Here is a 23319-nt window from a genome sequence, read left to right on the forward strand (position 1 = left end):
AGTCATCATTAAATCTAAGATTCATGTTTTTGGAATGAGTTGGAGGAAGTCGGCATACCCGAAGAAACCCCACATAAGAAGAGAGATTCATACCCATAACCACATCACTATGAGACAGATGTGCTAACCACTATGACAACGTGCTGCCTTTGACAGAGATAAATAATGTCAATATTAGCATATGCGTTTGAATAAGAAGGGGGGTGGGGGGGTAGTGTTTTAAGCACGATGTGCATTTTATCCAAAAGAATAAAACTGTAATGTGCACAATGTTTGAGCTTAAAATAGCTTTTTTTATTTTGTTTTTTTTGTTCCCCCCTAAAGTACACTTAGTAATGGACTATTTTCACCAGCATATTTACTGTATCCTTTGTCCTGCCTGCATTCGTATACATTTATTCAACATTCTGGCTGTGGATGCATTTCCAAAATGGGACAAAGTGAGAATAACTCACCTTGGCTAACAAACGCATCCATCTTGTCCTTGAAGGGCTGGACGTTGTCTTCTGAGGACACCTTGCATACGTTTTCTGTCTCTCTGGAGCACGCTGAAAGAAAAGGATGTGATCACCATGTGAAGATACGCAGTGGTGTAGCACGTCTTCACAGGTTATACTCCGGGTTGCTTGCAAGCATAGACTTTATGACCCTGAATGCAGTGGTGCGAAGTAGAATTATTAAAAAAAAATTTCACTGTACTAAAGTAGATTTTTCAAGTATGTGTATATTTGAGTTATTTAAAAAAAAAAAAAAATTCTGACAACTTTTTACCTTTACGCCCCACATTTGAAACAATACATGTTGTAGGGCTGTGGGATGTGGGGATGGGGGGGGGGAAATCAAATAACTCTGCTAAGTCAGCTTGAAAAAAAATACTGTAGGTCGATGTAGAATTTCTGCCACTAAGCTTCACCGGGACCAAAAAGAAAAAAAAAAAAAAAGAAAAAAAAGAAAAGAAGTTTGGCCTGGAACCATGCTTGCGCCGCCGGAAGCAATGTTTCACACTGACATTTATTACTGACGGACACAGTGTTGGGCCACTGATAAACTTTGTAAAAAAGACAGATGTACATCTGGAAGTTCCTTTTAAGACACTATTAAATGTGTAATGCACATATTACATGATGTATGAGTGGGCTGAATGGCAGTTAGCGTTTTTCTTTTTTTTTTTTTTATTCTTTTTACCTAAAAGGGTACTCGCTTGGACGCTAAAGCTAATCGGGAATGCTAACCATTTAGCAAAGACTGATTTTGTTTCCTCAAATTCTAAAGAGTTTATACCACACACTGAGTACCAACATATGCAGTTTAAGGATATAACTCCAGCCCTCAGAAATTAGAATAATATGCAGTTAGTCGTAAAACAAAATTTTTTTTAATTAAAAACGATTTTTTGGGGGATGGGCGGGTGGCAATTAGTCGAGTACTCAAGGAAATATTTATAGGATAATAGATAAGATACAGACATAAGAATAAAAAGATTAGATCCTGATAGCCCTAATATGTTGTACTTTCTACTCCTTATTTGGTCAAAATAGGTTTGTTCTTTTCAATATCTGTGGCTGATGACACAAGTCAACCATTGCTGAGATTTTGATTGAGAAGTTGGGGTCTTATATAAGGTGAGAAAACAGGGACACGATATTCCTCCATCCAAGGCAAGGAAGTGTTTGATGTTGGCTCCAAGAATGATTGGTGGCAAATGCTTTGTTTAAGCCTAGAAACCACCAGCTTCTGGCGTTCAGAAATTTGCCGTCTGAAAAAAAAAAACAGATACAGGGTGTATTTTTTTCAGTTGTTATCACGAGCTAATCACACATTTTTAATTACTCAGTTCACAAGGTTAGTAAAGCCATGTGTACACGTTTTTTGGTGTTTGTGTATGAAATTCAGAAACCATGTCGCCGTTCCTAGTGGGACAAAATGACTTCTTCCATGCTCACGTCCGCTGCACTTGCTGAGGCCATTTAAGCGCTTATCGCTAACACCCCAGCCTCCCATTTGGGAAGTCCACGTCTGTTAGAGAACTCAGCGGACACTAGGTCAGGAAGAGCTCTGCAGGTCCTGCAGAGCAGGTGATGACGTTTTTATGTGCCGCAGTTTGCGGCAACGTTGTCCAGAGGGGGTAATGGACACAAGTCCACCCCCAGCCCGCGCACACCCCCCACCCCCCGGCAAGAGTGATTAAATGTTCACGACTTGCAAATTACAATGTTGAATAAACATTATCGGGCAACGTGGATTGGACAAGCTAAATAGTTTAGCAGCAAAGATGAATAAAACATCCCAGAGACCAGACCTTGTTTGGGGACTTGACGAAGAGAGACAAACTCACACAATATTTGCACAAAAATATATTTATAACTGCCCCTGAACATGTCAGTACTTGGAAAGTGCTGCTCAGTGTTCATGACCCATTTCCCAACAGCCTCATTCATTAGTTCTTCACTTCCTTGTCAAAGCACAAGCCAAGCAGCGCACTTTCTTCCAGAGATCTTGATCTAGTTTTCCGCGTTCATTGATGGAATATCTAACCAGATCGAGGTATCTTTTGTAACCAGAAATGACGACTGCCTCAGACGTGAGGAGTGATGCTGTTGCCAACGACAAAATGAATTTAGAGCTATAGGTGTATAAGACATCACAACATATTATAGACATTCCCAGATCAAATTAAAATGGGCTTCTGCAGTGAGCAGTAAAAGGTATGACATCAGAAAAATACAATTGGATGTTTTGTAACCACTTTTGAGGATTCTGGCGCTGTGAGACTGCTAGGAAGTTGGAAATATGCCACTTAGAACTAACAAGATCCAGCTTCATGTGTTCAACATGAAAAAATGGCTGACAGACACTGTACAGTACATTTGTACTGCATTTTTTTTCTGCTTGCCTTGATTATGATGATGTAAGATTCCTGCATCCCTAACCTTCCCTTGTCGGAGGTCAATCAAAATCCCGGATTATCCATCCATCAAATTTCTATACTGGTTTTCAGGTATTAGAAATTAGGGCACCGGGGGGTCATTCACAGGGTGATCGTGGGTGGGGTACTGAGTGGGAATTGAGCAGACACCAGCTGCATGAAAGTCAGCTAAGTGAACCACTATACTACAAATGGCCGTGGGGCTCTTCAAATATTTTTGTTTAGCTACAAGAGAGAAGCGTTTCTCGGTATTACGCAATGTTATTGCTATCGAGTATTCCGATGAAAAGCACCATGTGTTTTCAGACTATGCGCGCTTTGTGTACCACAAACCTACCAATGGCCCTGTGGTGTTTCCAATATTTTGATTTCGCTACATGAAACATGGCTCAGTATGATGCAATGTAGGCCTATATCACGACAATGTACCATAAACATGAAATGATGTTGTTCTTACATACTAAAGATTTTTGGGTCTCAGATGATAAGTATAATGTATTTTTAGGCTATGTCAGCTATGTGACCCACTATACCACCAGTGGGCCTGCGTCTTTTCTAATATTTTGGTTTAGCTGCATGAGAGAAAAATATCTGAATATGGCAAAATGTAGTCCTATGTCACACCAATGTACAGCAACCATGATACTTTGTTGTATCATAGTTTCTGTATAGTCTGTCTGCCGTTTTTGTGGCGGGTGTTGCAACACGACACTATGAACAAAATGCTCAAATCTTAAATTTTCAACTAATTTATTCACAGGTTTACACTGGGTGAAAGTAAAATGAGCACCCCCATCATGTACGCGGATCTCAATTTCATGAGCAGCTCTGCTGAACCCATAGGGGTCTCATCCTGCACCATTCACATCTGTTTCTGCTTGTTGTCTCGACAACAACCAGATGTTATCTCGCAGTTGACACACCTCCGCCAATCTGACCTCGGCCGTAGCATGCTCGGTTTTTGAGAAAATTAGTTTCCGTTTCCGACCGAGAAGTTATGTTAAAGTCCTTGTGCATAATTCATGGCTCCACATGTTTCCTCACGCGTTGCCCATAAACAAATAACACCTCAGGGTCAAGGTAAGCAGCTGGGGAAAATGCAGGCAGCAAGCGTATGTCCAGGCTGTTCAGTAGTTCGTCGGCTAGCAGTTGGGTGACCTTACCGGTCAGGTCTCTCCGCAGCTTGCGTAGATCTTTTTGAAAGTCCTCAAACTTCATCTGGGATGCCTGGAAAAGGTCATGTGGCTCAGGTAGAGGGTAGGCACACGTCTCTCTTCCAGCATTCTGGAGAAGCACAACATACACATTCATGCAGAGAAACACCTAGTGCCTCTTGACTTGGGGAAGGCCTCTCTGGTGTACATTACAAACACTGAGCCAGATTGATACAAATGTCTTCAATGACCCTTGTGTACTTATGAACAAAGCAAACAATCCTGAAAAGATATGTTTGATTTTACAACACATTTAGAACCATTTAAGGAGGGCACATAGGAAAAAAAGCATCACAATCCTCTCCATCACTGTCACTCCAAGGCCATTATGAGTGCTGCAAGCATGTAATGTAGGTTGATTTTGGCAGGCAGCACTCTGGGCTGAGTTCATCTCATCTGGCGAAAACTAATTATTTACACCAGCCTCGTTAGATGCCTTGCCAGTGAACGGACGACCAGTTTGAACGAACCCAGGCCGAGAGATGAAGAGTGAAACACAGACAGAAAATCACAAGCCAGCCAGAAGAGGAGGAGAGAGATTTCTCAGTCTGCCGTATATACGGAAAAGAAAAATAAATAATTTGATAAAGGATAAGTCATTGTATCCTCTGGCGAGAGAGGAGATGAAAAGAGGGCTCTGGAAGGATTTCTGAGGGAATCGGACCCGAACGGAAAAGTGATTCAAATAAACAGAAATGAAAACATACCTCATCAAAGTGCCTCAGATAGTAAGCAACAACGTAGGACAAAAGACTCTGGGAGTTATCCTGAAAGAAAGGAAAAGACCTAAATAAATAAACCTAAATCCCTTTATTTATTAATCTAATCATCTCGGAGCAGGACGTTTCAATTTGTGCGTGGGCACACCAAAATAGAAACAGCACCCTTAGAAGGGGAGCATCAATCATGACATTAGGGGAACAATGTAACAACACGCTTGGCTGACTGTCATAATTCAGAGTGGGATGTTCTTTATGGTTGTAACGCTTGGTCCACCTCCAGTACTGCGCAAAGCATCATGGCCTTATATGGCGGTGCCAAGGGCAGACTGGGACCAGTGTGATATTGAGCAAGAAGAGTAAACACAATGGCCTCTCCTCCAAAGCTCTGCAGCTCATGCGGACCAGAGGTTCCAAGACTGGACTCTAATCCCAGGTCTGTGGAGTCACTGGAGGTCAAGACTTTCCGATTACTCTCTCTCTCTACTATTTTTATATATAGCGGAACCTTTAAGCTTGAACACAATCCGTTCTTCTCTTTTCAAAACATTTTGTTCCATAGGAAATGTCAAGTGAATTCAATTATTCCAGGCGCAAACTGTCTCCATCACAAAACATATGCACATCCAAAGTAATAATTTAAAGTTTAAAAAGTTAACACGGAGTTAATCAATCTAAAACTAAAATAAAGTAAAGCTACTCACCATTTGACGTCAACTGACATATGGAATAGAAAGGGAACAGGAGACATTTTGCTGTCAGGTTTCATAATGTTTGTGCTAATCATTAGCATTGTTCGTTCAGCTACTTGCTGTGTAGCATCTGGTTGTAAAATTAATTTGTGTATCTAATTCATATTGAATTATTGTATTCCTCATGTTCTACTAAGCAGCCAGATACTATGTCACGGTAGGTTTCATTTCCGTTTCTATGGTTACATCATACTATAACCATCATTGGTAATATATTTCAGGGTGGCTTTACAAAAAAAAAAAAAAAAATAAAATAAAAAAGGTACCAAAAAGCCAAAGATGTTGACTTTTGAGGTATAGTTTTTCCCAGAGAAATTAGTCTGAACTCCAAATAGTACAACTTTTGGGTTGTCGTTTCATTTTGGAGGTTCCACCGTACCATGAAAACTTTCCCTGAGCATTTTCTTCTCAACACTTACGCTGCTCTTTACATCCTTGAGCTTGGGCAAAATGTCCAAGGTGAAGCCGTCAGCCTGCCCCCGGGTGCGATTACCTCCATTCATGAAGTTCCCGAAAGCCAGAATCAGGCTTAGAACCTGAAATACACACTTGCCACTCTGAAGAGACTGATCACACACACACACACACACACACACACACACACACACACGCACACACGCAAACACACCCATATACAAATCAGGGAGGCTCATGCTAATAATTAAAAAAGATCAAGATTATGGTGGCTCACCTTGCATGTTTTTTGAAGGATTTCCATTTTACGGGCAATTGAGGTAATGCATTCAGAAAAAGTGGACTGGAAAAGGATGCAGAAAACCCTTTCAGAGAAGTTGGGGATCTCAGATAACTGCAACAGAAACCTGACGAAAGGATGAAGGATGTTCACTTTCATCCACTGAGACGACTCCAAGTAGCTAGTAGCGCACTGTAGACTTACTGCTCGGGCTTATCCAGTGGCTTTGCGTCCTCCTTGTCTTGCGCTGACTTCATGTGTTTCGTGATGCTCTGCAACTCATCGTTTTGGGCTCTCTAATTGACGGAAAAAAAGTTTCATTTCACTGTAAATTTCGTCAAACAAAAAGGGATGCAAAATTAAAGTAGACTAAATCATTGGCACTGAGGGTTTACAACTTTTGCTGGAACTCAGAAACAGCGTCACGGTTGACTCGTCGACATACTCTACTATTGTATTGTGTCGACATTCATGTGCCTTTAAGAGGCGGGGTCTGGTGGAGAGTGTGTGCCATCCGTGAGTCTACGTTTTAGTGTATGGGTGTGAGGTGTGGCCAACAGGAGCTTCTCCGTATATTGTTACTGTTCTCCTGCCGTCCACTCTGCGGCCAAAATGTGTCACAGTGACTGACGCTCTCCTTTTTACAGGGTCTTACAGTGGGTATACATATTGTAAAAAAATAAAAAAATAAAGATCCCAAAAAAAACATGGGGGCGAACACTATATGGCAATGTTTTTTCCCAGCCCTTGTCCATATCAAGTGAAGATGAATATTCCAAGCACAAGTGAAATATGTTAAGAACACAATAAATGCTTTATCCTGCCAGTTCCACAGTTCTTGATTTTTATGATGAAGCTGGACAAATGTAAACGTGCTGCTCCCCCAGTTGTCCATAGAGCCCGGGAGCAGTCCGGCCTTTGCGTGGATCCTCGGTAGACATCAAACACGAGCATCAAACGTGCCGAGGGTCCGATTAGTATTCTGCACACCGCTGCCTTCTTCGGGCGAGGGCGAGCTCTCTTTTGCCCTCCTCTCGAGACGTTTTCAAGTGTAAATATATTTAACACAAAGCAGATCCGTTTCAAAGGGTGGCAGTACAGCCCAGCAGTGTTTGGCGTAATTAGGGACAAGTAGGCATTAGCGTGTGATCTTTGAATTGCAAGGGCATGTTGCAACGGTTGTTAGCATGGGAATACAGTCCCATGTGGAATATCAAATGCAAAGGAATGCAGGATGATATTCGTGATGCCAGATTTCAAGCAGTACCTCGCCAAATGGTATTTATTATCCGCTTTTCTAGTTCTGGGCAAAGGGAGCAGACTATGGCTAATTCTCTCATTTATGTCACTCAGTTTCCTCTTTATGAGAGTCTCCGTGCACTGAAGTGCAAATAATACTTTCCAAATGAGCGAGGGTATAATGTAATAAACATATAAAGACTTCAGAAGCCACACGCTATGAGGAAAATAAAGAGACAGACAATCATGAAAAGATTGTACAAGAGGGGCCGTGGTTCTGACTGACCTGCGTGACATTTAGCTACAGTCAGCAGTCTGAGCTTCAGACAGCCAGTCTGGGCCCAGATTACGGCTTGTGATATTGCAAGGGAGGGAGCTGTGTCCCACTATCACTGCGACCCCCTTTTAATGGCTTATTGTTCAAAGCACAGGAGCAACTATAATCCACAAGATCGCAGACTGAGCGACTCTACGCCTGCAGAAAGAAAGAAAAAAAAATCTCTGTGCTTGAATTCAGTTTGTTTGCGAGCGTGTTCGTGTGCGAGCCGAGGCGAGGAACATGAGGGAGAGCAGCCTTCTTTCACGAAGCAAGCAAGGGCGTAACCATTAGAAGCCCCCTCGCATTCCTCAAGACAGGCTGACTGTGCTGCCAACTGTGGTTTAGGGGTCTGGAGACCCACAGACAGGATGGAGTCTCGCAATACAAAAGGGAAACAATTTGGCTCCTCGACTCAATAACACAGCCCAAGGCAACGATGGGCGGGGGAGGAGAAGGGGCGAGAGGGCTTCCAAATCGTGGGGTGAGTGGTTGAGAGGTTAGAGGAGACTCTTGACACATCGATTCAGAACAGCAGCTTGTCTTGTTCCCATGATCAACATCAGCAAGACACTGAACACCCACAATTTGTGGTTCGCTATTCATGAATTCACCTGTGGAACCTGAAAATGTCACATATTCCACATGTATTGTGCTCTTTATGTAAAAGCCTAAGATGCCACAAGATGACACCAAAGTCCTGACTTAAAAGGAAATAAGTACTTTGAATATAGTGGTAACTTGACTTACAAATAGGCGAGTCCCAAGATGAAAAACAAGTATTAGATTATATCAGATGGCATCTAAAATCTCCAACAGAAGGACTCAGATACAAGCACTCCATTTCAGACTGGGCTCCAGCACTTCTATTCATCCATCCATCCATCCATCCATTTTCTGAGCCGCTTCGCCTCACTATGGTCGCGGGCGTGATGGAGCCTATCCCAGCTATCATCGGGCAGGAGGTGGGGTACATCCCCCTGCACTGGTTGCCAGCCAATCGCAGGGCACATACAAACAAACAACCATTCGCACTCACATTCACACCTACGGGCAATTTAGAGTTTTCAATTAACCTACCACGCATGTTTTTGGGATGTGGGAGGAAACCGGAGTGCACGAAGAAAACCCACGGAGGCACGGGGAAAACATGCAAACTCCACACAGGCGGGGCTGGGGATTGAACCCCGGTCCTCAGAACTGTGAGGCTGACGCTCTAACCAGTCACCCACCGTGCCAGCCATCACTTCTATTCTATTTTTTCTATTCAGTTGTAGAATATGCATGTTTAAAGCTAAATATAGTGGTTATTTTGCAATTAATTTTTTTTTTATTTTTATTTTTTATTGGATTTGTTGGTGATTTATTTCAGGATTTTCTAATTTATTTTTTAGATTGTAGTTTAGTGTCATCAGAATCATCTTTAAAAACACACAAGGAATTTGTCTCCGGTAGATGGCGCCCCACTAGTAGGACAATAGACAGCCACTATGACAAAATATACTTTTAGGACATAAAAACGCACTACATAGAGTCATTGAGCAATGAAAGTTTACCAGTAATGTGCACTAATGGTGAAAGTGTCCTTTTCAAATCTGCAGTAGGAGGTGTTCAAGTCATCAGCTAGTCCTTTATTGCTCTCCGCTTGGGGGGGGATGGTCGCTTGTAGTTGGTTAGTGATTGCAATGTTTCAGGTTAAACTTTATGCAACCCATTGGTTAACAATAAATGGGTCAGTTCATACTTACTGCTGCTGATTATTCTCTGAGTAATATCACTTGATTGAAGCCTTTTCTCACATTTCATATTACATAAGTACGGGTAATAAAAGTATGTATGATTAGTCCTAGGCGGCACGGTGGACAACTGGTTAGCACATCTGCTTCACAGTTCTGAGGACCCGGGTTCAAATCCAGCCTCACCTGTGTGGAGTTTGCATGTTCTCCCCGTGTCTGTGTGGGTTTTCTCCAGGTACTCAGATTCCCTCCCACAGCCCAAAAAACAAACAAACAAAAAAAAAACCTGCATGGTAGGTTAATTGAATACTCTAAATTGCCTGTAGGTGTGAATGTGAGTGCAAATGGTTGTTTGTTTATATCTGCCCTGCGATTGACTGGCAACCAGTTCAGGGTATACCCTGCCTCTTGCCCGAAGATAGCTGGGTTAGGCTCCAGCTTGCCCGCGAGTGAGGATAAGTGGTACGGAAAATGAATGAATGAATGATGTGTTGATCTGATACAATCAGATCGATATCAGTATCAGCCAATACTCAAGACTCCAATGTCTTTATCATATCGGAAGTGAAAATTGTATCAGGACATACCTACTTACAAATGCCCCAAATTCTAAGTTTTTCAAGTCATGAGCTGTCACTTGGTCAATATTTTTGTTTGTGTTGCGAGCGAGCTTTGGCAACAGTGCTGCTCGAGTGAAGTGGAAACAAAAAGGAGAGCCACAGTTGCCAATGCACTTTCAGACAATTTTTGTGCAATGACAAAGAGCTGGCAGCATTGAATTACTTTGGTTTTGAGATCAGCACAGCTTTTAAGTAGAGGAAACAAATAAGGCACTGATTCTCGGCTTGTCACATCAATTATGGATAAGACAAATGCCTACACGTTGGAAGCACCTGAGAGTCGAGTCGAACAGTATGTATATGTATGGAATAAAATGTGTCTTGGTAGTGAGTTCAAGGTACCCTGTACTGTATGTTGAAGTGATGCATCTCAATTTAAAGACAAGCTTTAAAATATTAAATTCTAAATGTTTTATTTTTGAAATACAATCTTCGCAGCAGGGTTCGGTGTACATCCCTTGCGAATAGTTGTGGTTTACTGTACCTTTCCAAAGCTTTCACAGCATCTTAAAACTGGAACATGCTCATTTTTAGATCTTTATTGTGTGGGTTCCAAATGGTTTTCTACCGGTTGCAAGAGAGCCCCTGTTGAACGGAATACAAGGTACGGTTTTATTGTCAGAACATCGAAACATGCTTTTGTGCAAATATTACAAAGGCGCTTGGAAGTGTCCTCCTCAAACACAAAGACACTTTGAGGGAAGACGAGCGATCTCCCAGAGCAAAATGAAGTCGATCAGGTCCAGCGTGACAAAAACATGTTTACCATGTAAAATCATCACTCCCGAATTCATGCCCACTCCAACATCACATGGTTTGTGGCTCGCTGCTTTGCTTTGGTACTTAATGCCCATGTCCTTTAGTTCAACCCTTTATAGGGAGGCAGGAAACTCCAAATCTGAAGTGAAAAATCTCTTCACGATGGAGTGGCGTCGAGTGGAAAAACATGACGCTTGATTCTGGAAACACAACAGACTATTTTTTTTTTTTTGCGCACAAGTTCAGCATTTCGCTTCTGAAGGACTGCTATTGTGTGAATTGTGGTTTCAGAATTTAAAAAAAGCAACACTAACAGCTGACGGACGCCTGCTTGGAAGTGCAATGAATCACAATCTCACCAAATCCTTCTCAGGTTCCCTTCCGTCATAAAATAACAGCCTGTTTATTTATGTAGTTGCCGTGAAATGTGCAAGTATGTCTTACTGTTTGCCGTAAGCTGCAATTTAAAAATAAAAGCTACATGGAAAGGAGGAGGAAAAACTACTTAGATGTGTTGACGTGTGGCTTTTGTTGCTCAACTTTGTGTATTTATGTATTTTTGCACTGGCGGGAAAGTGGAAAAAAATTTTATGGTTTGAAATTGATGACACAAACCGCCGTCTGTGTGACACTCACTCATTTTTCCCTTCAAGAAAAAAACAAAAAGCTTTTGATACTCACGTTCTCATAAAGCGCTTGTAGGGTCTCCAGATCCACAACTGCGTTGTCCATATTGAGGATGGCTGAGGGGGGAAAGGAGAGGGTGTTAAAACCAGGCAAGGGCTTGACCTTTTTTTTTTGTCACAGAGCACAAATAAATCATAAAATGTATCATTATAACAAAATTATAAGAGATATAATGCAATATTTTTACAATTTAAAACCATTCCTAGCTGTCTTAATAATATGACTGTGCCATGTGTTCCTCAAAAGAAAGAAATGGGCTAATTTTAGCAAAAGCAGAAGTTGATTACCTCATTATTGGTAGCCTCATTGCTCAATGACTCCTCGTACTTGTGTTTTTATGTCAGAAATATATGTTTTACCATAGTGGCTGTCTGTTGTCATACTAGAGTGGCTCCCACTACCGGAGACAAATTCCTTGTGTGTTTTAACATACTTGACCAATAATGATGATTCTGATCCTAGGAGTAACGAGTAAGTCAAAGACAGAATGTACAGAGTTTGGGATAATTTCACACATAATAAACAAAGCCAAAATGCAGTGTGTCTATTGAAAAGCACAACTGGCTTATTTTACACAACTGCAGGTCTACGGTAAAGTAAACATTGTTAGCCAATTTAATATAGCCTACCACGGTTAGAACGAATTGTAATCCCTCCACCAGTGGTCAAGGATAGAAAAAGCCACATGTGCACTATCAATCGCTTTACTGAACAACAGTAACAAAATAAGCATAAGCACATATTCACATGAAGCCTGCCATTTGTCACAACTGATAGAGTCACTCAACACGCAGAGTGGCTAACAAGTTCACCAGTTAACAACCTAACCACCCTCAACATTCTCATTCCCTGACTGACGTCCCTCGACAAGACATGCCCTGCCTTTTAAAGTCACACACATTCAGTTACAGTCACAGATACAGTACTTCAGAACGTGAGGATGGTTACCCCGATTGGACAAAAAATAATACCTGTCCCTCACATGCATATTGTACTGGTACTGTGCATAAAGCTTTAAAATATATAGCCAGATTTATAAATAAAAGACATACAGTATGTGGTCGCTATTTTGTGGATCGCAGGGGTGGTCTGGATCATAAGCCCTGCAATTAACCTGTACATATTTTGTTACCAAGACAACTAAAGCCGGAGCGAGGCAGGTGGACTTAGAGTCTTGAATATAAAAAAGCGACCCACCAACTGAGAAGTACACACCAGCCCCTAAATGGACAGGATGGATTCTATTTTCCCTTATGCAGGAAGCACTAAGCTGTGTCCATTACTGTGTGGAATCATATGCGGCGCATGCAGTGGACACATGCACAAATACACCCCTCCGCATCGATAACTTCACCGAGCATTAAGGGCAGTGAAGACCTGCATATTTGCAATTTAGCATTTGCAAATTCAGAGATTTTTGGGGAATGTATTCTCCATTAGTCACCGTTTTTGGGCCCAGGCCAAAACAATAAAACTAGAATTTTAATGCGGAATCTTGGTGCCAAGGAGCTATGTTGAAGTGACTTGAGGAGCTTCATTCAGACAAAGGTAGTGCTTTGCTGGCATCTTGGTGCCAAAGAACTATGTAACTAATTAAGTTGAGGAGCTTTATTCAGACAAAAATGGTGCTTGATCACTATCTTGTGGAATTTTGTACAAAGGAACTGTTGATGTGAGTTGAGAGCTTCATTTAGACAAAAGTAGTGCTTTGTCGCCATCTTGTACCAAGAGACTATGTTGAGGTGAGTTGAGGATCTTCATTTAGATAAGACAGTGCTTTGACACTATATTGTGGTATCTACAGTATCGGCAATTACGAACAGATTTTTGCTTTTCACAGGATCAACTGGGTTTTCGCTGTCACTTCTCAGAAGCTAAAGCTGTTCGCAAACGCTAATCTGTGCATCCAACAAGACTCACTGCATTTCTGCTTACCTAAGAGAGTGTTCTGTGTTCAGACAGCAAATGAATTGTGCTTGCCCAAAGCCACCGCTAATTTAACTCTAAGGTTGAAAGTGGCTCTGGATCTTCACCCAACCTGGCTGATACTGGTGTGAAGGTGGTTATTATGTAAATATTTTTAAAAAACTGTTACGTTACAGTTAGACGGAAGTGCAGAATGGCTCACTCACAGACACATTTTCAAAATGTGGGAGATAAAATATTTACTTGGTTGTTTAATTTCACAGTTGGTTGGAAAGGCACTCCAGAGACCAACTATTTGTAAACAAACAATAAAAGTCATTTTCCCATATGTCCCCTTATGATAGCTGAGATCGATGCTGTGGTTTGAAGCTGGAGGGGAAAACATGGCTTTAATTCCCACCACATAGCCAGGCGCGTCGCATGAGGCCATTTTCATATTCATCAGCTCTCGTCGTGATAGCTAGAGAATGGGGCTGCAAAGTACAACATAAATACAGAGGTCTTACAAATGTGTCAGTGCTACACTGACGTGTGTTTGAACTCGTGTGTTTGAATTCCTGCCGTCGCCTTTTTGTCTCGGCGCGAGGACCCAGGCGCCCGCGAGCATTAATCCTTTGAAAGTAAATGTTTAAAGACAAACACAGCACCAGGGTCTGCGGTGTTGAGTCCGATGTATAGTCGCTCTGTGCATAATCGCATGGCGAAGAACACCAATACAATATTATATTCAGTATTTCGTCATGTCACTTATGACACCCATTGTTTTCTTGTGCAAAGTGTCAGGAGTGTAAATGCAACATGGTGCAGAGGTAGGTAGGAACGCGATACATTTACTCAAATAACATTTTGGATAAATTGTACTTGTCAGAGTAGTTTTAATGAAACATACTTTTTACTTCTACTTGAGTATTTATGTTAAGAAAAAACTTTCACTCTGTTACAATAATCTACATGCCGCTCGCTACTTTCATTTATCAATAATTGGGCACGCGATCTATTTTCAGACTTTTCGTTTTCGACTTCCGCATCGGGTGCCGTTGCGCCAATCCACCGTGTCTACTAATGATGTTTGACGCAAAATCACCAATCAAACGACAAGAAAGTCACATGTCCACACACAAAGTCTTCTATTGGGCTTCGCGGGCCAATCAAAGTGAGTTGTGACTAGTTTACATTACAGGCTATGAAAAACAACAGCTTTAACATGCAGTGTATAGTTTTGTTACTGCCCAAATTTGGACATTTCAGCCCACTTTTAATGTCAGAAAATACCTTTTGGTAAGTTGCAGATGTCTGCCGTTGTTTTGATTGCGCTTATGGCAACATTAGCCTTATTTTATGGACAAGTAACTGTAAAACATTATCTTGTTATCTCTCAGACAACAGAGAACTGTTTTTATTTGTGGGAAAATGGCATAATATGTCCACTTTAAAACATTGGTTTTATGAAGATGAAAGTTTGGAATGAATTATTCCTTATATAACTGATCTGTTTGTTTTTAAAATCAAAATTTCAGGATTGTGATGATGCAGGATTGCGGTACCCACTGCAAGAGAAGAGCCTCTGGCAACTAATACAATCAGTTCTGCTGAATGTCTTTAACATTTATATGTCTGCCATTTTATTCTCCTTAAGAGTCTGAGGAATTCCAAAATCGTAGTTCGTCACTCACAAATAACTCCCTTTGTTGCCCTCTTTCTCGCTTGCTTCCCCGCAAACCATTTGGTTTTCATTCAAACTGAATCAGAATCTGGCAGGCTGTTTTCGATGAAGGCACGTTTTAAAAGATTGCAACACAGACCGATCGCCACGTTGAAATCAGACACATCAGCCATCATCTCTCGGGCCGATGGACACGAGACAACAAACAACAACAGCCATATGTGGACTGGTCACTGAGCAACAGCGCCGACGAACACAAGGGAGCATCTGAACTGGTGATTCAGAGGTTGTTTTCCTTTGGAGATTTTGAAACGATGAAAGCCGGCGCCGTCTTTATCGTCGGGAAATAAAACGCATGATTAACAGCATCAAAAGTGACAATTACTCAAGTATGTGAAGCAGGGTACATTTCCACTGTCTCGTGAAGTTCAGGATGAACTTACATTATTGAGAAGGGCCTGAATTATATGTTGGAAATATTTTCTTACTGATTAAATTGAACAGTATGGTGTACAGTATTTTCATTTGATTTTGTTTTGAAATGACAGTGGCATACATCCCCCAAGACTGCTGACACTATCACTTTTGTTGTTTGACATAACTGGAGGATTGGAACTTTCATTTTCAGAATCCGATTCAAATCTTTTTGAGGTATCGATCTGTGGCCCACGTCAATTGCACGGCACAAATGTTCACTTAGCCCTTTATCCAGCCATCAATTTCTCCATTGTTCATCCATCCCTCACTTGTCTATCTATCCAGTCTTACAGTGATGACATTGGGGATCTGACTGTCATCCATGCCTGTTGATCCATCCCCACCCGTCTATCCATTCACTCAAACAGTCATGACATCTGGCATCGGATCAATCAATTCATCTAATCAGCAGAGCCACCCACCAACCAATCCAACCCTCCTTTCACAGGGACTCTGGGCGGTTGCCCCGGCTGCATAATTTTCGGGGCCTCCGCAAAATTATACATGAGTTTAGGAGTCACCGGCTAAGAGAACTTTGCAATCCTAAACATGATATGTTCAGACTTGGTTCGCCTCAGAAAACAAAGCCTGAAGAGGGTCAGAGTCCATTGGTTGAGTAGCACAAATACATTACATACTAATGCATCCATCTGATACCATCCGAAAGTTCCTATGGAGAAACTGCAATATAACTAACAATTTAAGTCTTGTTCGCTAATAGAATGAAACATGTTAAGGCCCCAACTATTTAGAATACACGCATTTGGCCGTTATGGAGTTAGTAGTATGCAAGGCTCTTTGTTTGAGTTTGACTAAGTTCGACCTCACCAAAGCTCTTTTATCTTTTCTCCCATCTTACCCTCTATGATATACTGGTTTCCAATTAGCGCTAATGGTGGGCTATGGTAAAAGTTGTCCTAACATTGGAGATGAACGACAGCGCTAATGAGCGTGGCCCTCACACGCCCTCCAGCACTAACCTGTGATGGATGTCCTTACGTTCAAACATGAATTACAAAAGAGTGAAACCGTCCCAGAATGCTTCGAGGGCAAAACAACACACCTCAGAGTGAATTACTGTACCTAAAATGTTTCCGTATCCACTTTTTTTTCATGGCGTACATCCATTTTGATGAAAGCTTCACAGTGAGGACAGAGCTTTCACCGCAAAGCGAGGCTTCTTTGACGAGCGCAAGTGTTTAGACACGTCAATGAGTGACGACTGCAGAACAATCAGAGACAAACTAAAACAGGAAGACAGTCCTTTCTCATCATCATCTCCTAAGTGACATCACTGACAAAAGGCGGCTCGACAACATGGTGACAAGTCGGAGAAAAACAGAGTCGTTTGGTTGTTAGAGGGGTGGCAAACAAAAGAAAAAAGCAAAATGGTGAGAGGAAGGAGCCAGGGACGAATTTATTGAGGTCTGTACTGTGATGCAACATTTATTTTATTTTTGCACCGATGCACAGATGATTCGTTTTTTGTTTTTGTTTTAAATACACCCAAAGTCCGCATGTACTGTACATGCAGCAAATACTTTCTTTGACTTCTGCTAAGATCAAGGACTGAACTTTTGCTCCACCCCACACTCCAATCACTACTTTCCTATAAGCCAGGGCTTTGGCGCCATCTAGAGGCATCTTATGCCATTACAAAAAGTGCACAAAATATACAAACAGTTGAGTTTTTTAGTGACTCGCTGAGGATAGAAAAAGAGGGGGAAAAAATAAAAGTAGGTCAATTTGTGAGTAGCAAACCATGAGTACACATGAGAGGTATAAGTTTATCCAACTTATTTTTTTAGTCTTGCATGGCTGTTAAGACCTTTAAGACCACTCAGGAATCAATTCATTGCATTTCTCTGAGAGATTTTGACCAATTGGAAAAAAGTGTTTCCTCATTTAGCAGACACATCCACATCACTGTGTGTGACATCACTCACCATTCTGGATGTCCTTCATGTCTAGATGGATGCTGGACATCAGGATACCAACAGCCTGAGAACGCTTGTTGCTCAAAAGCTTTACCACCTACAGTCAGAGTAGATAAGACAAAAAAGACAAAAACCATGTGAGGGAAACAGCAAATAAGAACAAAACTGGTGAAAAGATTTAATAATTGACATGTTACAAAAGACAGAATCATTACTTCCCCTTTGACATTTCTCGCGTGGGTGTGCAACACAAGCCTACTAACCACAAACATTTATATTAAATTATAATGCTGTCACACTGATTTATGATGTCTCAATTTACTTTACCGCCACTATCATCTCCATCACTCATCTCCCAGTCGTGATGAAGAACGTCTAGGACTGGTAGGAAAAAGGTTTCTATCATGTTATTGCCGAATCAAGACAAAGCAGTATCAAGTTCATACTGACGAGAAAGGGAAAACGATGCTGCCTGAATAAATAATTTTATTTTATTTGTTAAAAAAAACAACTACTTCTGCCCTCCATGAGCATGCTGTGTGCATTTCTTCAAAAAGACTCCAACTGTGTTTACTTCAGGTTGTTTATTGAGACTTCAAGTTTAAGTTCACTGTAAAACTAAACATAATAAAGAGAAAAACACATCATATATTTAATCAAACACACAGCTCTGTCTTCCAAATGACTGCTATCTTAATGCTAACAAATAATGTGAAACTCCTGAAACCAGCTTATGAAATTTGCATTGATTTGTCGGTAGTTGTAAACCTTCAAATAATGAATACATAAATGGTGCAGCAACATATACAGTCGATGATATAACAATAATCATAAGTATTTGTTCTTCCTACTCTGTGGAAAAATGAGTTATATTACAGCTTAGTCACAATAGTCTTCGTTTCTTTTCATCCACCTACGTGGATCAGCTACATGATTAACATTTACCTACTAGATACAATTCTCTCATCCATTAAATTGTAATGTAACTCAAGGAATAGTTTCTGCCTGTATATCATTTGAGGATGAAAATTTCCCTTCCAGAGTTGTTGCCTTACACCTTCACCTTCATAGGTCTTCCTTTAGAGGATGCGTCACAGGTTCTCAATAGGGTTGAGATAGGGGGATGATGATGGTCACATCATTACTTTCGTTCCCGTTTTCTCTGGTTTAGTTGTATAAACTTCGATGGTATTTTTCACAGCGTGGGAAAGTGTGTTGCCCTCCCATGTTACTCCAGATAATTTTTGCCAAAATCCCTCTGCCACCTCATTGCCGATGTCACATCGTGGTGGGAATCCACCAACCATCAAGAACTCCATTAATCTGGACCAACTACAGTGGCATGGTGAAGAAAACTGTTTGAAAATTAGTCTTCACATACTGTATATCTGAGCCCACTAACAACATAATGTCTCCCTGTGAGATTGGGTAGGGGTAGCCGAAATGAAGCTTTATGCATGACTGCCAACCTTTGGAGGATCATGCATCAAGAGAACTGTACTGAATTGCTCTCATAAATGGAAAATGACATTTCACTCTTACGATTTTGTAATGAAACAAACAAAGGGAAGTCATGATTATTTTAGTTTAGTCATTATAAATTAAATGGGCTCAGGCACAATCTTTTTTGGTCTTTTTCTCATTTGCGCTTGTGTGTTTGAGAGCATCCAAAGGCAGTACCATCCCGTGATGACCACTGGAATCGAGGAGACTACATCCAGCAATTTGTCACTGAAGTTTGTCATGTGTCTTTCCTAATTGTGGCCACAGAAACCACAGAAAGGAGTTGCTTCGTGAGTGACTGACTTTTCAAGAAGGGAGTGCGTAATTGCAAACAGGGAAGATACGTCTACAAGCAAGCAATGCATATAAGGAAATAGCCTTTGTCATCTGCTACATGGACAAAATAAATAGCTAGATAATCTAATCAATGGCAGTCATTTTAGGCATAAATGATAAAAGCATTTTGCCGATGAAAGCTAAGAGCTTTGGATGGTATAGTTATATTCAGACACAATCTGGTTCAAAATCATCAAATAAAAGAAACACAGGTACAACACTTTTGAGCCCCGTAGTGCAAATGTTTGGCTGCATCACTGCCACATTCTGTACTCACTATGTTCACAGGGAGTGATGAACTGAAGATTAAAGTGATTTAAAGTCCACTTAAATGTTCTCAGACCTCTTTGATAAATTAAATAAAAACAGAGGGCAGATACGAAAAGAATTCAGGGCTTTTGATATGAGATGGCATCCAAAAAGGAGTCGATTTGACTATTTTCGAAATAGATGTTCAAGGAAGTGTCCAACTTTCACTTCAATGGAAAATTTTTGGGAGAGGTTCACGTCCGTTGGAAGTCACCCACTCCCATGAAATCATTTTCATTCCTGAAAACCACATTTCCTCTTCGCAAACTGTCAGATGATTCCTCACGGATGGGAAAAGCAATATTTGTGCTATTTGGGATTGAAACATAATTTAGGTGTTAAATACATTAAACATACAACTCCTGACAAGAACATGTTTGAATTGAAGCTCAAGCATTTCTTCGCTGGCTGATTGATGGAGTAGCATGAAGCGCACTGGCAAACTGAGATGCTTTGGCTCAGAAAAGTGAATCACACAGTGAGCACAATGGGAAGAACCACATCATGAAGTACGGCTCCCAGGCTCCTATCCCCCAAACCTCATTCTTTTTCTCCCCCTCTCAATGAGGAGTCATTGCCACCGCGAGGTTTCTTTTCGCCGCACGCAAAACACTGGCTGGCTGCCATAATATGGTCGGGGGGATTCTGACAGGAGCCAGAGCTCACGCCACATAAAAACTGTCTGCCTGTGAGCACTCCTCAGTGGGACAAGATTGAAGCCTTGAGGTATCCCCAATCATAGATATCAGAGTACACATCTGCATTGACATTTTAAAAGATCATACCTGCTTGGCTTTGGATTTGCTGATTGTGTCGGAAATTGGCTTTTTCTTTTCTTTGACAGCAGTTTTGGAGAAGAGATCCACAAATTCTTGAAAGTCCACTGTTGGTTCTTGAATTTTCTCCCAAACTAATGAGCCGCTTGGCCTGCGGAAAGAGAAATGATAAGTTAAAACATGCAAAGACAGTAATGTGCAAAAGCTATCATTAGGTCAGTTTTACACCTTTGTTGGCCTAAAAACAAAAATATTTTTGCATCGCACAAGGACCAAGTAAGAAGCCATTGTCTTTTTGTTTTTGCCCAAGTCTAGAGTTTGGTGCCTTGCACAAGCATTATTTCACTGTGAGCGCAAATCATCCTTGTCAGACTTTCACTTTATAAACTGACATCCATCTTTTGACACACTTCCTTATTTGGGTCATGTGTGAGCTGGAGCCTAAACCCATCAGACTTTGGGTGAGAGGCTAGATGCACCCTGGACTGGTCTCCACCCAGTTGTAGGGCACATATACAGTAGACAACTATTCCCACTCACAACTATGAACAAGTTACAGTCTTCAATTAACCCAAAATGCATGTTTTTAGAGTGTGGGATAAAGCTTGAATGTCTGGAGAAAACCCATACAATCATGGGGAGAACATGTTAACTCCACACAGGAAGGCCAGATCCAAAAATTTGAACCCAGAACCTCAGAACTGTGAGACGGACATGCAAACCACTGCCTGACCCAATGATTTGTGAACAACTTCCAGCCATTTTAATGACATTGGGAACTAGGAAGCCTACTCCGAGATCTTAGTATGTTCTTTTTGGTACCAAAATATCCTGCACGGCAATTCATTTGTGGTCACAGCGCCTGGACTGCGTCACATCCATTTTCCGCAAGGTTTAGCATCCCCATTGCCTCACAGTATGCGGCAGATCTTTATCTTAAGTGGACAAGTTTCCTCTCTCCTGCATGGAGAATAGCTTGATGCCAGCGATGCATATCTGTCTCTGTGTTCTTACTTCTTAGTGTGCAACTGAATGCGCGTCCAGTAGAGGGGCTTCATTGGCTTGGGGGGCTCGATCGCAGCCTTGGCAGGAGCGGCTTCCTGTACAGTCGTGGAGAACCTGGGGCCCGGCAGTGGTGGCAGTGGGGGGCCAAGGCCTGGGGGTGGGGGTGGAGGAGGGGGGCCCATTCCGGGAGGAGGGGGCGGCGGCGGGGGGCCCGTACCTGGGGGAGGAAGAGGTGGGGGTGGAGCTCCAAAACCGGGTGGTGGAGGAGGGGGAGGGGGACAAGATCCAAGCTCAGGTAAAGGTGGTGGAGGTGGAGGAGGGGGAGGGGGACAAGATCCAAGCTCAGGTAAAGGTGGAGGAGGTGGTGGAGGTGGCATAATCTTGTTCTTCTGCTGGCACGTGCAGACAAATCTTCCCTCAGGTTTGGGAAAGCCGGTGGTCATGTCCAACTTAAGCCCATCCCCTAATGGCGAGGTCTGGGCAAACGCTTCCTGGCTTCTGGAATCATCCTTGCTGGCCTTCGCCGAGGAAACCTGCTGGTTCTGCAGCACGGCCATCTTCACGCGAAGGTCAAGGATTGTCTTCTCCAGCTGGGATATGACGCTACCTTCGTCCTCGGAGGAAGACTGACCAGACTTCAACCTGCTGGAGTCTGTCTGTCGGTGCACAAAGGACACAAAACCATTACAATGAAAAAATATACAGTGCTTGATACGTTCATTAGACCAGTCTTTCCAACCCTTTAATGAGCGAAGGCACAAATTTTACATTTGAAAAATCTCACAGCACATCACTAAACGAAAATGTCACAACAAGTATATTGATGTGCTGAAATAATGAACTCCTCTCAATCTACTTAGAAATCAATTTACTCTATAGGAAATCTGGGTCTGTTCAGTTGAACATTGACCATTGGCTTGGAACTCGAAAAACTTGTAAGTTGGGCCACTCATAGGTCAAGGTACCACTGAATTCTGTTGTATGAATGCCAAAAGGTCGATACATACAGCAGGTTAATTATACCTTCTGGAAGAGCATTTATTTGTTGTGCCTGTCTCTATATTCACTGGTGCAAATAGGGGAACGAGGGTTATTTGTCAAATAACGAATAATTTTTAGACTAGTTAAGTGAAACTGGATCATTTTCTTCAGCACACCTAATGCTCACGTACTGTATTAGACCACCTGGCACGATAATGAAGAGATAACACAGCATTATGTAGTCTTTTAATGGAGAGGCCTTAAATTTCGACAAGCTCTTGATTAGTCTAACATTTTGAAAGGCAATGGGGAATTTCAGGCTGAATTCTCCTTTTAATAACTAAACTAGGACATTTTTCCATTTATAAAAGGAATGAGGAATTTCAAACTGAACTCACCTTTAAAACCCATATTTTCAAACTGAATTCGTCTTTTAATGCCCAAATTATGATGTTTTACCAATATGAATAGAAAAAGAATTTCTAAATAAATTTACCTTTTACAGTAATACCCACATTTTAAAAAACTAAATTCAACATTTAATCCCCAATTTTGTGTGTGTTTAACTCCACATATGAACATTTATGGATCATTGTTTTAAATGTTTTGTTTTATTTTAGCGTCACAAGTATTAACATTAAAGAGCTTCAACCGTACATACTGTTTTTAAATGTTACGTTAACATTAAAAATGACTTTTTTTAAATCAGTATTGTTCATTTATGGCAGATGTGGCATAAACACT

General features: G+C 41.5%; 1 protein-coding gene across 4 annotated transcripts in view; it reads right to left on the minus strand.

Moving 5' to 3' along the window:
- The window catches only part of fmn2a (formin 2a), a 53279-nt gene that overhangs the window by 19735 nt on the left and 10225 nt on the right, over positions 1-23319 (minus strand). For 3 of the 4 annotated variants that reach the window (XR_009769482.1, XR_009769483.1, XM_061690705.1), the window contains exons 4-13: positions 21604-22250; positions 20599-20740; positions 17675-17762; positions 11657-11718; positions 6510-6601; positions 6303-6432; positions 6031-6177; positions 4848-4907; positions 4090-4210; positions 456-548 (exon numbers count right to left, since the gene is read on the minus strand). Coding sequence is in view for 2 of the 4 variants with exons in the window: in XM_061690705.1 (XP_061546689.1) it covers positions 456-548; positions 4090-4210; positions 4848-4907; positions 6031-6177; positions 6303-6432; positions 6510-6601; positions 11657-11718; positions 17675-17762; positions 20599-20740; positions 21604-22250 (1582 nt within the window). In the remaining 2 variants the exon portion in view is untranslated. Of the gene's footprint in view, positions 1-455; positions 549-1132; positions 1757-4089; positions 4211-4847; positions 4908-6030; positions 6178-6302; positions 6433-6509; positions 6602-11656; positions 11719-17674; positions 17763-20598; positions 20741-21603; positions 22251-23319 lie in introns of those variants that run through there. The other variant, XM_061690706.1, reaches the window with a different exon arrangement.

Source organism: Phycodurus eques, chromosome 11, assembly GCF_024500275.1.
Source record: "Phycodurus eques isolate BA_2022a chromosome 11, UOR_Pequ_1.1, whole genome shotgun sequence".
Lineage (NCBI taxonomy): Eukaryota > Metazoa > Chordata > Actinopteri > Syngnathiformes > Syngnathidae > Phycodurus > Phycodurus eques.